The sequence below is a fragment of the Takifugu flavidus genome, chromosome 15, assembly GCF_003711565.1.
Source record: "Takifugu flavidus isolate HTHZ2018 chromosome 15, ASM371156v2, whole genome shotgun sequence".
In the NCBI taxonomy this organism is placed as follows: domain Eukaryota; kingdom Metazoa; phylum Chordata; class Actinopteri; order Tetraodontiformes; family Tetraodontidae; genus Takifugu; species Takifugu flavidus.
In genome coordinates, this window is record NC_079534.1 from 7,216,349 (window position 1) to 7,231,246 (window position 14,898).

Genomic DNA, 14,898 nt, shown 5'->3' on the forward strand with positions numbered 1-14,898 from the left:
CCCATCAGCCGGCGAGCGAAACGGAGCGAGGAGCATTTATCAAATGCGGAAAAACCTAAACACAAGGCGAAATCAACAGCTCCGAGAAGCTCCCAGCAGTGTTTTCTCATGGTCCCCCGAGGAAACGCTGTAGAAAGAGCTTGTCACATCAAATATCAGAGAGAAACCAGAAGCCTCTGCAGCAACGTAAAGAACGCTGGCAATGAAAACAAAATGCTGCGACGCAACGCGGAAATGAAAACGCGGGGAAGACGTTGCCGCCGTGTCTGTACTCAGTTATCGAACAAACTCTCCTGCTGACAAGAGGGAAGGAGAGGGTTCAAATGCAACTCAATTTCCATATTCTGTTCTGAAAAACAGAGCGCCCGCGTTATGTTATTTATTCATTTTTTAAATCTTTATTTCCTTTAGAAATACAGGTGGTCAGCAGGGATCTCTACAAACTCAACCTCCTTTCATAGCCTGTGTCTACTGTGCCTGGAATAGCATAGAATAAAACAGAATCATCCTCCATCTAGGTGAGTAAGAACAAGTCTATGGGAATTTTTGGTGCATAGCTCAGACAGTTTATTAAACAATGATAAAATATCCTTTATTTGTCCCACGGCGGATGCATTTATGTCATTACAGCAGCAGGCGAAGGTACAGAATAAACATGAGTGCAGGATAAACAGGACACGTTCTACTGGTTAGTGGGAAGGGGCTCTGGGATGAGTCTGACACCCACTGCTGGAAAAGCAGGTCTGGTGAATGCCAATGCTAACAGGCCTGCGGTGAATAGCTGCGTAACCTGAGTCCACCCACTCCAACAGGGCACCGCTGGATGATGTTTGTCCCCTTAGGATGCTCAGTTCTTTCCACCAGCATTGTGAGAGGTGGGGGGGGGGGACTGTCTCTCTCTCAGGGCTCTCAGTTTAATGAGTCACTGTAGCGTCTTCCTCTTAGCCGCGGTGGTGTTGCCACTCCACTCTGTGATATCGCCGGTGAGGAGGACCCTCAGCCAGCCCTCTGTAGGCTTGGCTGAAGGGCCGCTGTTTAAAACTGGCTTTGTTCAGGTGCTGCTGTGCTCTTTTCTCTATTACTCTGCTGTTTTTCAGGATGACTCACAGCTGTCAGGCCGCTCTATAGAAGAGCAGATCCCTGTCCCTTTACAGTGACTCCTAATCCTCTCTAAGGACAGTCAGGTGTGCACATGACCACACCGTTCTGGTCTTAGGTTGAGGCACACTAGTGGTTAATGTGAGCTGGACATCCCTGTAGACGTTCCTGTGATTACTGCAGGCTCAGAAGAGACCGACCTTCCCGCCCCCGTCACCAGCTATCCAGGATCCATTTTTTTACAGGTCTGTCAGTTTAGCGGTCAGCTCCCTCAGCCCGTTCCTATTAAAGATGGAGCTTTAGTTCAGGAACATGCCTATGTGCATACGTGCTCAAACGGTCCAATATTGAAGTGATTGAAGTGACCTTCTGATCTATAGATCTTCAATCTTTAGATTGAAGTGACCTGAGAACCTGTGCATGGCAGCTGGAGTACAGCCTGATGGGGGCTTTAAGAGGACATCTCCGTTGTATTGGTCAAATGTGTATAAAAACTCGTGAGCTTGTCCAGAAAGGTCTCCTGGACCACAGTTGTGTTTAAATCCTTTCTGTAGTTTCTGGTTGACTTGATTCGCTGCCACGTGTTTCTGGTGGTGTTTTCCCTATAGCAGCTCTCAAGTCTCTGGGTGTTGATCCTGGATTTTCGAAGCTCATATCAGGCATGCCTATATGCCACAGCGTCTTTCGATTTTAAAGCTGCAAACTGTTTTATGGTCTAGCTGCTTATATCTGCATTCAGACAGACATTCTGATGAGAAAACACACGGACGACTTGGGAAAACAGGCAGAGGGATGTGTCAATGTAGCTGCTAGCAGGGTCTGTGTGTTCATGTGAAGAAGAACGGGGCAAGAGAGAAAGAGAATGTGGAATCTGTGCAGTTACTGCATTTGAATCTTGTTTTTATTTGCAATGGTGACAACAGAAGACAAACATCTAATTCTTGTGGCAACATTTGCTTGTCGGACAACAATTCTGCCAACCACTAATGGATTAATAGGGCCACAGCCGTCAGAGTTAATTGAAATATTGTGCCAGATAGGTTTTGTCATCAGAATGTTTTAGATTTTTAAATATACCCGCAGAAGGATTACTTCATAGCTCAAAAAAAAACCTCTACAAATGGTGAGAACAAAAAAAGGGGAAAATTTGAGGAAGAAAAAGTTTAGCTGACATCATTTATCACAGGGCTAATAACCAAATGAGGGTTGTGTACACTGATGAGTTGACAGGCCCTGCTCCAGCATACATTAACTGATGACTCTCAGGACTAATTACAAGAAGTCTTTACTTAAACAAGTCCTGTCTAAACAGATGGGACATAATACCATGGGCTCACGGGCTGTCACGTTAGCTAGTCTGATCCTTCAGAATGCTGCTGACCACTGAGCTGAGCTGGTTAAATGTGTGCAGGTCTGTCCTTGACAAGGTTGAGAGAAGATAGGACATGTAGCAGCTGGGGCTAACTGTAGGACATCCAAGTGCACCAGGATAGAGCTAAGTTTTGTGCCATATCTCTAAACTTTCTTTCTTTTTTAAAATATCTTGATTAACATATTTAATGAACCCTTTGAACATGTTTGCATGTAGTGGGGGTCACAAACATTTACATATTTAAAATAAAAATGCCATCAGACATAATCTATTTTAAATAATTTGGAGGAAGAACAAAATTCTGGAAATGTTGGAACAAGCTGAAATGTGTTTTTGAGATCTGGACTGACTGGTGTTTTTGCAAAACCCGTGTTGTTGTGCTGAGCCTAATTATGTTTCTGTGCACCAAACTCACAGTTTGAGTGAGGTAGTGATTGCTGCCAGGATAGCCTTTGCAGCGACTTCTTTGCGCTGTGAACCCAGCCACCTTCATCAATAAATAAGACCAGCCTGTGTATCGCCTAAGAGGCAAAACAGGACAGGAAGTCATCTCTGGCAGCAGTCCTCACTTCTGCTTGTTAGCACAGCCACCAATTATAGCTCAACTTAAAGCTCAACTGGGGAAAATGAACTGTTTAAATGAACTGAGTGTACTCAGAAATGGTGATAGCTGTTCTAACAAAGCTATGCTAACACATCGAGACTAATCTTTCTAATCAATAAATAACAATAAAAAACTACCTTGTTTTTCATAATGTATGCTATGTTTATGCCTATGATTCACAATGAAGGATGGAAGTTGGGAGAGTACACTTTAGCATTTGAACCCAATTAGATACAGAGAAAAATTTGGAGCTCAGTAAGATCTGACAGCAGGAAACTAGCAGGAAGCAAATCATCCCCGAGCGTTTCACTTGTTTCAAAGTAGCATTTATATTTGCTAATGCTGTTGCTTGTACTCATTGAAACAAATATATTGGATCCAAATATATTTGTCCAAATATAAGAAGCTATGAGGGCCAGAATATCTGACATTCTGGCCTGCAGAATTTGCATCCAATGATCTTTGGAAGACAGCAGTTTTAATAAGAAAAGCAGTAAACGTCATACTATCAAATTTCCATCAAAACAAGTATGTTGACTTCTTAGTTACCAAAAAAGAGGCCTGTTTGGTTCATGGGTGAGCATCATCAGCTTATTTGTCCTCTAGTCGTGCTGCATGGGGTCTCTGAGTTTGGCCTCTAAACTTGTGTAATGGATGCAGGGCTGTTTTGTTTAATATAATGACTTTAACAACGTATATTCTTTGCTAAAATTGTATTTGAGGTAGATTCTCTAACTTTCACATATGAGTTGACTTGATACTACACGTTGACATTGCAGTGTGTTAGCGCCTTTAGCAGAAGATAAAATAAAATAATTCTAAAACAACAAAAACTTTTCAATGCTTTCAGCCATATCGGAGTATTATTTTTGTCTTTTACAACTTTATAGTCAAAAAAGGGAATGCCTGTGAATCTCAGGAGATCTGAGCTCTCAGATTACCGCACTTTGACCAGGGTACCAGACCTTCATTAGCCTGTTAGCATCGAGGCCCGTTCGGAGCCATTAGCGAAGGTCATGTGGTGCTAATTTCAAAGCTTTATTAATACCCAGACTCCTCTAATCTTGTCCCAACAATCGGCAGCCATGGGTCCTCTGAACAGTTGTCTAAAACTCTGAAAATTAAAACGATTGATGCCCACAAAGCAGGAGAAGACTGTAAGAAGATAGCAAAATGTTTTAGGTCCCCATTTCCTCAGTTCACATGTAACTAAGAAAAGACTCTTAACAGCAACAGTGGAGATCAAGTGAACGTCTAGAATACCAAGAAGACTTTCAGAGTCAGAACCCCTGTTTGAGAAAAAAAGACCTTCAAGAGGATCTGGGAAACTCTGAAGTTGTGGTTCGCTGTTCACCTCTTCAGCCACACCAGCATAAATATGACCGTCGTGGAAGAGACAGAAGAAGAGCCCCTCTCCTGCATCCTCACCACAACATTTAGCATTAGAAGTCCAACTGCTGCTTTATATTGAGAAATGAGACATGGATCTCACACCTCAGCTTCAGTACGCCGCATACTAAAATAGATCTGCTATTTGCACCTTGTGTGCGTTGTTTTGGGACATTTTGTTCTTGGTTCTCCAGCATTTTCTGTGGAAGTGCTATTTCCTGTGGTTATTAGTGCTCGTTCCGTGTGTTCCTTGAGTGTTCCTCAGAGCAGTAAAATTACATCAATATTGGATTCTTAGTCTCATGAAGTTTTTTTTTGCTAACAAAAGTTATATTTTCATACCAAATAGTTCAGAATGTTGCTAGGGTGACTCATTCAAACTGACACAAATTAGGACTGAGAAAGTAGAAGAGAAACCATAAAGAGTTAGGCTTCAATATAAGTCAAGTCAACACGCTCTAATAGTTGGTAGATTCTCAACGACGCCCACTATCAGTCTGTTTTCATCAAAATAAAATAAACCAAAGTTTAACTCAGATGAAATAGAATGCAAACGTGAATGAAATGATGGTTCAGTTGCAGCTTGACAGACACAATAAAGACATAAACAGCAGATGCGTCACCGAACTCACCGTACGTCCACGGCGTCTTCCATCACTGTCATGTCTGTCTTGCACTTGGCTGAGGGGTTGATGGCGAGCTCAGCAGGGGGGATGACAAAGCTTTTACTCAGTGGTAGCCACATTCCTTCTCCTAAGGTGTACGTAAATCTGTGATGGACAGGAAGGTTAGAAATTTAAGCTCTGGGCAGTTGAAAACAAGAGCAGACAGAAACCATGACTCAACACAGAGAAACAATTACATAAAGCTTACACAGGACTGCAAAACTCCAACAGCGCCTTTGAAATAATTGTAAAGATTGTCCAGTGGTGATTTCTGCCTGCCAACATATTTTCCCCAATATAAACAAAAGCTGCTTTGAAAGGATGTCAGATGACAGTAAATATGACGGATTACTTTAAGTCTGATTTGGAGATGTGTGATTCTGATGTGAGAGAAAAAAAGGAATGAATTATACCAATGATGCCGAAGGTGCAAAGATTAACAGATGATCAGAAGACAGTTGCAACTTTTTAATCAGACATGTTATATAATTGGATGTGTTGGTTTCCACTGGCAGCGTTGCAGCGTGTGGTTCAGTGTTCAGCAGACCAACCTTGGTCTATGTCTGACAAAGCTTCCCGTGCATGAGTCACACCAACTACAGGCTTCAGTTTAATTTTGGCAAACAGGAAACAGTTTGAATATAAAGCAAAAATGGGCAGGTTCTGATATATAAATGTGCTTTGGTCAGAAGCAGTCTTATGGTCTGTGGGAAAAACGTCTTAAGGCTGTTGTTCCAAATCCCGATGCTGTGACCCTGTCGATCAGATGGCAGAAGCTGGACCTGTCTTTACTGGGCTGCTGAGGGTCTCTTAGGATCCGAATGGCTTTATTCATGCACTGCTGGATGTACCGGGCAGCTTTTACCACCCTGTGTAAACTTCCGGCTCCCTCTGTACATACCTCCTGTTCCTCCTTATAGACTTCCTGTTCCCTCTGTATAGACGTCCTGGTCCCTATGGAGCTACTTCCTGTTCCCTCTGTATAGACGTCCTGGTCCCTATGGAACTACTTCCTGTTCCCTCTGTATAGACTTCCTGGTCCCTATGGAGCTACTTCCTGTTCCCTCTGTATAGACGTCCTGGTCCCTATGGAGCTACTTCCTGTTCCCTCTGTATAGACATCCTGGTCCCTATGGAGCTACTTCCTGTTCCCTCTGTATAGACTTCCTGGTCCCTGTGGAGCTACTTCCTGTTCCCTCTGTATAGATGTCCTGGTCCCTATGGAGCTACTTCCTGTTCCCTCTGTATAGACGTCCTGGACCCTATGGATCTACTTCCTGTTCCCTCTGTATAGACTTCCTGGTCCCTATGGAGCTACTTCCTGTTCCCTCTGTATAGACATCCTGGTCCCTATGGAGCTACTTCCTGTTCCCTCTGTATAGACTTCCTGGTCCCTGTGGAGATACTTCCTGTTCCCTCTGTATAGACGTCCTGGACCCTATGGATCTACTTCCTGTTCCCTCTGTATAGACTTCCTGGTCCCTATGGAGCTACTTCCTGTTCCCTCTGTATAGACATCCTGGTCCCTATGGAGCTACTTCCTGTTCCTTCTGTATAGACTTCCTGATCCTGATGTAGATACTTCCTGTTCCTTCTGCAGATATTTATCTCTCTCTATCTCTCTCTTTCTCTCTCTCTTAAAATGTCTCATGTTTATTAAAAACATGACGTCTAACAAACACAATAACAAAATTACTTTGAACACTGAACAGACCAGGGGGTTCTAGCATTCACTGCTAATCTTTTTAACAATCAAATAAAATAAAATCAAATATAGAGTCTTTATCAGCTTGAGTCTTTATAGCGTTTTTTGTTGTGGTGCTGTTCTGCTAGGGTTCACCAATGAAAGCAAGGTTTTAGGTTAGACAATTATGGTTCATGTACATTATATTTAATGAGCATAATTAAAAGCTGCATTATGTAAGCGACATTATCCATCCCACTAAACATGAGATATAGAATCCCATCAAACACAGTAAATCAAACAGTGGTACCCATTTTTCCATTCACAAAGGCTTTCATATTATTCCAAAATTGCTTTGAATTATGACAGTGATAAAAAAGGGAAATAGCCTCTCCAGATCAACACTGCACAAAGTACAAGAATAGTTTATATTTAATTTAAAACTCTTCAAGACCTCCTTAGTGGGATAAAATCAGCATAGCACTTTTTATGTTACATCTGTATTGCAATTTTTATTCAATGCACTAGAGTATCTGTCTTTACCCCCACAGTAAGTTGTTCATGATAGATGACCAAAACAATCTTTGGTGCACCTGTAGAAGTTGCAGAGTCTCCTGGGGTCCATATTGACAGGACACTGTGGATATCATGACCTCTGACTTATTCTGAAGTTTTGAAATGTGTTGTTACAGAGTATTTTTCAAGATCGTTGAAGAGAAGGAGGGACACAGCCGTGATTACAAGGTTTTTCTTTTCGAGTTTTAGGTGCAGAAGTAGTAGTAGAACCTAAAATTTAACCCTCATATTATTTTGGAAAAAAATTACATTGATGATGTTATGGGTCAAATTGACCCCTACTTTGTAAATGCCTCAAAAGAGCCAGGAAAACAGGTTAAACTAAGACCTACTTTATTTTAGATTATAGGAACAGTTAGAAAATTGATATTCATTAGATTATAGGAACAGTTAGAAAATTTATATTCAATATAGATTTTAATTTAAAAACTTAAAACTATATCTAAGGACTATTTAGCTTAACCATTCTGTCATCCTCCCAGGTCAAAATGATGCAATTCTTCCTTTTTCCTCATCCTCTTTTTCCTTTCTCTTCATCCTCCTCTAATCCCTTCTTTTCTGTCTTCATTCTTGACTCAAAGAAAGCACAGGGATTAAGGTTTTCCCTCTTCATGAACACATTTCTTTTTAACTTTAACTTTCACATTCAATGTTCAACATTTTCACTGTTCTCCTCATGATGGTCAGAATGTCACTGTGTGCCTTCTGCAGATGTAATTCTTGCATTTCACACAAGAGGTACTTGTTTTACTGTCCTCTCTGGAGGGACAGACCTGGCATCTTTTCCTTTCTTTTCCCACCTGTGTCCACTGGAGGTTGGTTGGGTGACCTGAGCTTGACCTTTTCAATCATGGCTGCAGCTACTGGGGATCGAGCTGGCCTGGCTTGTGTCTGGATCTTGGGAGTGACAACTGCTTTGCTGAGTTCTTCCAGGAAAAGCCAAAGTCTGCATAATTTGTTAGAATTCCATTGCTGGCTGATTTCAGTCCAGATGACATAGGCATTATAAGCAGATTTGTCCAAAATGTGGCAAAAAAAATCAACAAAGGCCAATGGGCAGTCTTGCGCTGGCAGCTGTATGTTGCTGTTACTTTGACCAGATTGTCCACCCCTCCTTTAGTGGCATTATAATCCAGGATCATTTGTGGCTTCTTGTCTTCTCTAGAGGTGCATCTTTGTGCATTGTACTCATTACATTACATTACATACTGCCCTATTAACGTGCCCGGGTCAAATTGACCCGCAACATCATCAACATAACTAAACAGTGCACAGACATTCCAAGAGACACCAACGTGTCCAGATTTTGCACACCTGTTCATGACCCTAAATGAGGAAAAGTCACCAAATTTCATGAAGAAAAAGAAGATAGCCAGCACTTTTGGACAACACAAAATCTGAAATGGGTCAAATTGACCCTTAACATAATATGAGTAGAACCTAAAATTTAAGATCTCTAAAACTCGAAACCTCTATAAAGAGTAACTAAACCCTCAAAGCACTTTTTTTTCAGGAGAAAAGAAGATTCGGGTATGAAGTAGTGTTGTTGATTGATCTTTTTTTTTTTTTTAAATGATGTATTTTGTATTAAATATGTAAGAGTGAGGGCTTTTTTTGATTGAATCCTGGCTATTATGGTCAAATTTTGCTATTAGCCAAGATGGAAACCAATTCTAGCTAGTTGGAGAGTGACTGGGCATGTCTTAACTGCTCCAGGAGCCACATAATCAAGGTATTCTTTAAATTTCCAACCTCAATGCATGTGAGGCATGACCTGGAGGTTTAGCTGCTCTATAAAAATAAAAATGAGAATACTGTTCTGCAAATGCCGCTGCAGGAACTGCAAGAGATGATTATTGTATACTGTTGAAAGTGATCATTTTGTGCAGGAAGGCAGTTCAAATGCGCGTGAAACACATTCACAGTAACATGCATTAATGTGGGACTGAGGCTAGCAAAGCTGAGGGTTTATCTGTGCTGTAGAAAAAGATTAGAATCATTTCTAACAACTCTGTTACTGTATGGACTCTTTTTCCCATGTGAAATATTGGGGCAGGAGTAGTTTCTGAACTATTTTACTTTTCCATCATGTAAGAGCAAAAAATGGACCCTCCTTTAAGGTCCACACGTTGGCTAGGTTTCAAAAGATGAATGTTTTCACTGTGTTAGTGATTCAGAAAAATGACAAGCAGCTGGATGGAGATTATTTATTCTACCGATGAGCAAAGTTATCCTTTTTGCATGACTCTTCCTTGAACAGAAGGACAATATGTGCTAATGGACACAATGCATACAAAATGAGGAAGCCTGACACAGAGGGGCCAGTAAGAATTTCCCCTGAGACAAAACACAGTCATAAATCTGTAAACAGCAGATGTGTGGAATAAGGGCTTTCAAGCAATTCTTTATATGTGAGTCAATGAATATCATCAATCTTTAAACGGTGCAGAAATGTAATATGTCGAAGTGAAACACCTCCTACTGTTCAACACCAAATGCATTATTGGTACTGTTAAATTATGCATGGATACAAGTGGCACAAAACTATTAAATAGTGTACTGCCTATTTAATGCAGAATATGCACATTTTTAATTCATAAGGTCGAAGGTTTTTATAATAATTGTTTAGGCTGCATAGAAAATAAGCTAGGATGAGAGGAGATGAAGAACAAAGCTGTGTTGTTCTTCTGTTTACTGCAAAATAGTAACTTATGAAAGTTGGTATTGTTATATCATCATGCAGCAGGCTAAATGTAAATGGTAATATTATTTTTATGATAATTATGAGGAAGTTGCTTGTCTTGTCTCATAAGTCTTTTCACCATCTCTTCAGGGAATGTGTGCACTGATAATTCCCTGTGATCCGAATGACGTATGTGGCTGAACAAAGGACAAATTAACAACCACTTAACAAGCCCCTCTTTATAATGGACAACTAGGGACTGCCATACTGATTTAAGAACTATTTGGTTCATACAAACAAGGAAACAGTTGCTTAGTGGAGAACGGTCCACAGAGGAGCCCAGTGGTGGTTAGCGCTGTGCTAAACTAAAATGTGTGTTTGAAGTGTTTCTCTTCAGCAATAATCATAATTCTTAGGCCTTCTACGCAGTTCTTTTCTTTTCTTTTCTTTTCTTTTATTTCACTTTGGGATTGCAATCATCTGTGTATACTTAAGCTTGATGCTAGAGTGTTCTCCAAGGGCGGGGTGGTAACCTACAATGGCTCCCGCTCCGATCAGTTCACACAACATTTGTGGAGTTCTCTCCTGAAGAGCTCTTCTAAATTGTTCACATTTTCATCTGGTGGATAGCAGCAACTGTGTTCTGACCTTCTGGACAGTCTCTTGAAAAATCAGTGGATTTTATATTACAGTGGAACCTCTACTTAAGAAATTAATTGGTTCCGGAAGTTGTTTCGTAACCTGAAAATTACGTAAGTAGAGATGCATTTTCCATGTAAATGCCCTAATCCGTTCCAAGCCCCCAAAAATTCGGATATAATTTTTTTAATAAATCATAAAAACGCATCAAAACATGTAACAAATACATGTTACAATTAGATTACCGCACAATAAATGTAGGAATTCAGTGCAAGGCTTCTCCAGGAACAAAATGAACTTTATTACAGGCTAATCTTACATTAGCCGTCATTACTAGCAACGAACGTTAACACTTGTGGTAACACCGCCATCTAATGGACAAACTTACAAACACCCACAATAAATCCCGAAGATGAAGAAGACGCTGGGATACACACAAACATGTACATATTGACGTCCCTCCTAGCCAATGGGATTACAGGAAGATGCTAGGCGATAGCCAATGGCAGAGTAGCTACAAGCATGTTTGCGTTCGCTAAACTCCGCGAGCTGCGAGTAGCAGCGGTAGCGTATTTTTGCCTTAGGTATCCTGAAATTTATTTTGTAACAAGAGGAAATATTTTCCCGTTGAGACGTTTCGTAACCTGAAAATTTCGCATGTAGATGCGTTCATAAGTAGAGGTCCCACTGTATTACCAATTTCTAGACAACTGCTAGACACTGTTCATTTTAAATTAACTGGACTGTAATGTTTTGTGCATTTCTAGCTGATTTTCTTTAACAGACATTTCCTCATTAAGTAGAGGAATGATGAATGCATGTTTTCGGAGCACAGAGAAGCACAACTTCCCCGTAACTTTCGTTTTTGGTGAAGTTTCCTTACCTGAAAATGCGATCAGAAGGCTGTTCCCCCATCACAAGATCAAACCCACGCTGGAAGATGGTGTAAGGCCAGGGACTGGCATGAAAAGGAAGACAGATCAGAGAGGAGACAAAGAAAGACAGAAGAGAATAAAACTGTGTGTTAAAAATCAAAGTGAAAAGAGGTGTTAAATTTTTCAGCGCACCCTACCTGCCTAATCTAAAGCCCTGAAAATCACAAGCCATGTTTCAATGTCTGACTTCAATTTATTCCAGCCTTGCAGAGCCCCCTCAAATCACAAGCTGCATTGCAATGTGCGCCGTGTGTAAACACGCTGATTGAAAAATGTTCTTTCCCACAGCTGACGTGCAATGTGACTTTGGCTCATATCTATTACCAAGGGAGGGGATAAGAGGGGGTAGCATGATGAGACAAAATGGAAAAGAAAAAAGGCTCACACGGGAGAGACAGGCGGTGGGCAAAGAGACTGAAAAGGGGGGAAATCATCCAGGAGAGGCAACAGATTCCAAGAGGACATAGCGAGAGAGGGGGAGTGATGGAGATGAATGGAGAGCGACAGATTGGGGGGGGGCGGGAGGCGGCCACTGAGAGTGTGAGGAGAAGTGACAGAGGCACAGTGTCATTCAGAGAAAACTTGGTTGCCGGCGAAAGCTAAAAGAACAGTGACAAAGAGCGGAGCCGCTTCCGAGCCATGGGCTGTGGTCATTAAACATTTACATCAACAACGTCAGAGACACGAGAAAACCGCCAGGGAACAAGATTCAGGGCTGTGCAGCTGGCTGAGCCTCTTTGGATGCTAGAGAAATTCAGCGAAAATGAAATACTGGCCGTATGAGGCCCTGTCGAGGTGATGAGACAGGGTAACGCTGACGGCAACTAAACTCACAGGATACTTCTATGACATCTACAAATCGTCCAGTTGGGGAACTGCGCACTAGAAAACATAAATAAGGCAGCAAAAGTTTTCTTTACGATGTGTTTGCCCATCATTGTGAGTTCAGGGACACGCACGCTGGCTGCTGAATATGTCAAACAAACTAAAATGTGACTTTGTGGGGAGGTGCTCTGGAGCTCTGCTTTTCCCACCGAAGTTTCCAGACTCCATTCTCCACCTGAACAGAGGCATTGTGATGTTAAATCTGGAGTTGAGGAGTATATTCCCCTTTCTCTTCACCTGGCTTAGCAATAGCTGAGAGTGAAAAGATGTTGAACGCTGAGGCTCCCCTTAAAAACATCGGCGCCAGAAGGTTTCAGCCCATCGCAAAAATGTCCAGAACACCAGATTATCAAACCGGCGCTCCTCTACCTCCGACAATATATCGATATATCTATCGAACGTGCCTCTTGCATTTCAGATGGGGCTCTTTACGTTGTGCTCTTGCGCCCAAAAAGGAAATTTATCGACACATCTGACAGCAGCACGGCCTGAGTCAGCACAGCCGGTCAATAAAAAGGCCACTTAAATAAAAGTGTAAAAATAAAAATGTTTCTGTAAATGCTTATGTGAGGCTTTCAAAAAAAAAAGAAAAAAAGACTAGTGTGACACCCACATCAGAAGGAGGTGGGACACACAATATCACATTCACCCCATCCATCCATTTATCCTTTCACTTCTTCATTTTCAGAGCAGAACCTCTGGGTGGTTCTGCAGCAGCCAAATGTCAAGGAGCTTTTAATGAGCCGATTGGAGCGAGATTTGGAGACTTGCTCCAAAGACTTGAGGCAGCATTATTCAATGCTGAGATGGAGCCATCAACATCTCGGTACAGAACAAATGACCTTTCACTCAAAAACCACAATGAAGCTTCCTCGACCATATGACTGTAGCACTTTAAATGACATAAATGGAAACAATGTGACAAAATGTTTTGGTCTTCATGACACGAACAAATGGTCTGTAAATGGAATAAATGTTTGGATACTGTCAATTATTTATTATTTACTTAAATTTTACGCAGCCAAACAGAAGCATTTAAAAGAATCTAAACATTTATGTAGGTTATGAGAAATAACTTGCAAATGGACCGTTAACTTTGAGTGAATTCTTGCCTGCAGGATCAGTGACTGACTGATGTCGTAACCATATAATATTGTCTAATCTGACACATCATTGTCTTCTTTCGCATCACTCCAGCAACTCAAATGGTTTCTCTTGCTGATGTTAATAATTATGAGGTGATAATTAGGACTCACCCCTGATTGGGCCCCCACTCACTGCGGATGCAGAGGTGCTTGTGGACCGGGTCCTTCATGTAGCCGTCCAGACAGAGACATTCTCCTGCACAAAAGGACGGGCTCATTGAATCACATGTTCATTATTATCAGAACTCCCCTAATTCCTTTAGCTCCTAGCAATTATCATTGATTTATTGACATTTTGTTCTTTTTTTTAGCCAAGTTGCATCTTTTTTGTTCGATTTTGAGTCTAGAAGAGGATTGCTTGTCTAAAATCAGACAGGCGGTCACATACAGCAAAATTCTGAGTGGAACAAATCAGCTGCGCCCCTGTTCCTCATGCTCAGGACCACTGTGGAGGCATGCAGAAATGATTTGTTTGACTCAAGTTTTTGGTAAGTTTAAGTCTAAGGCGACGCCTCGGCAGCAGAGCGAGGACGTGGGTACGGCGGAGGGATGGAGCTTCGCTAACTGCTGGGTGCTGACACCCTGTTGACTGAAGCCTTTTAGCCCGGAACATCCAAGCATCAGTTTTTGTTCTGTTGTCAGGTCCCAGGAGAAATCTTGGCCTTGACTTTGCCAAGTGTGATTGATGGGGTCTCACCTTTGGTTTAGAGGCACTCAGGAGTAACGTGTACAACATGTTCAGCTTATGCTCGGAAGGTGACGAGTGAAGGGCACACACTTTGGTCTTTTACACGCCGCTGCTGACGGGAAAGGTCAGCTGCTAGTACGTACAAGACCGTCGAATACGTGTTTCTGCTGCATCTTTGAATCTGCTGCTTTCATAGATGGTTGGTCCGGAAACGTGATTTACTTTGACCTCTTACTTTGACTCTGTAAAGTCACTACACTTAGCCAGAACTTCTTTTAGCGTTACCTTCATTCTCTCTCATCAGGCTTCCATTACTATGAACACGTATTGGATATTCAATAATAATATCAAGCTGGCACCACTATTTGAGATTATACCCCACTTTTTTACCCTCACTTTTGAAGCAAAGCTTCAACCCTCCGCACGTTTATGATGTCCGTCTGTTGTTAGAGTATCCACCAAAATGTGTCACAAGGGGTCAGAAAACGTGTCCTGTCCCCCTTCCTGTCCTGCCAGAGATACCTGCTGACCTTTC

At 41.7% G+C, this 14,898-nt stretch overlaps 1 protein-coding gene across 2 annotated transcripts in view; it reads right to left on the bottom strand.

Annotated features, from left to right (window-relative positions):
* Nucleotides 1-14,898, bottom strand: part of astn1 (astrotactin 1) — a 260,250-nt gene that overhangs the window by 155,492 nt on the left and 89,860 nt on the right. For both annotated transcript variants that reach the window (XM_057056562.1, XM_057056561.1), the window contains 3 exons: nt 13,787-13,871; nt 11,594-11,668; nt 5,096-5,233 (listed from right to left, as the gene is read on the bottom strand). In XM_057056562.1, the coding sequence (XP_056912542.1) occupies nt 5,096-5,233; nt 11,594-11,668; nt 13,787-13,871 (298 nt within the window). The remainder of the gene's footprint in view (nt 1-5,095; nt 5,234-11,593; nt 11,669-13,786; nt 13,872-14,898) is intronic.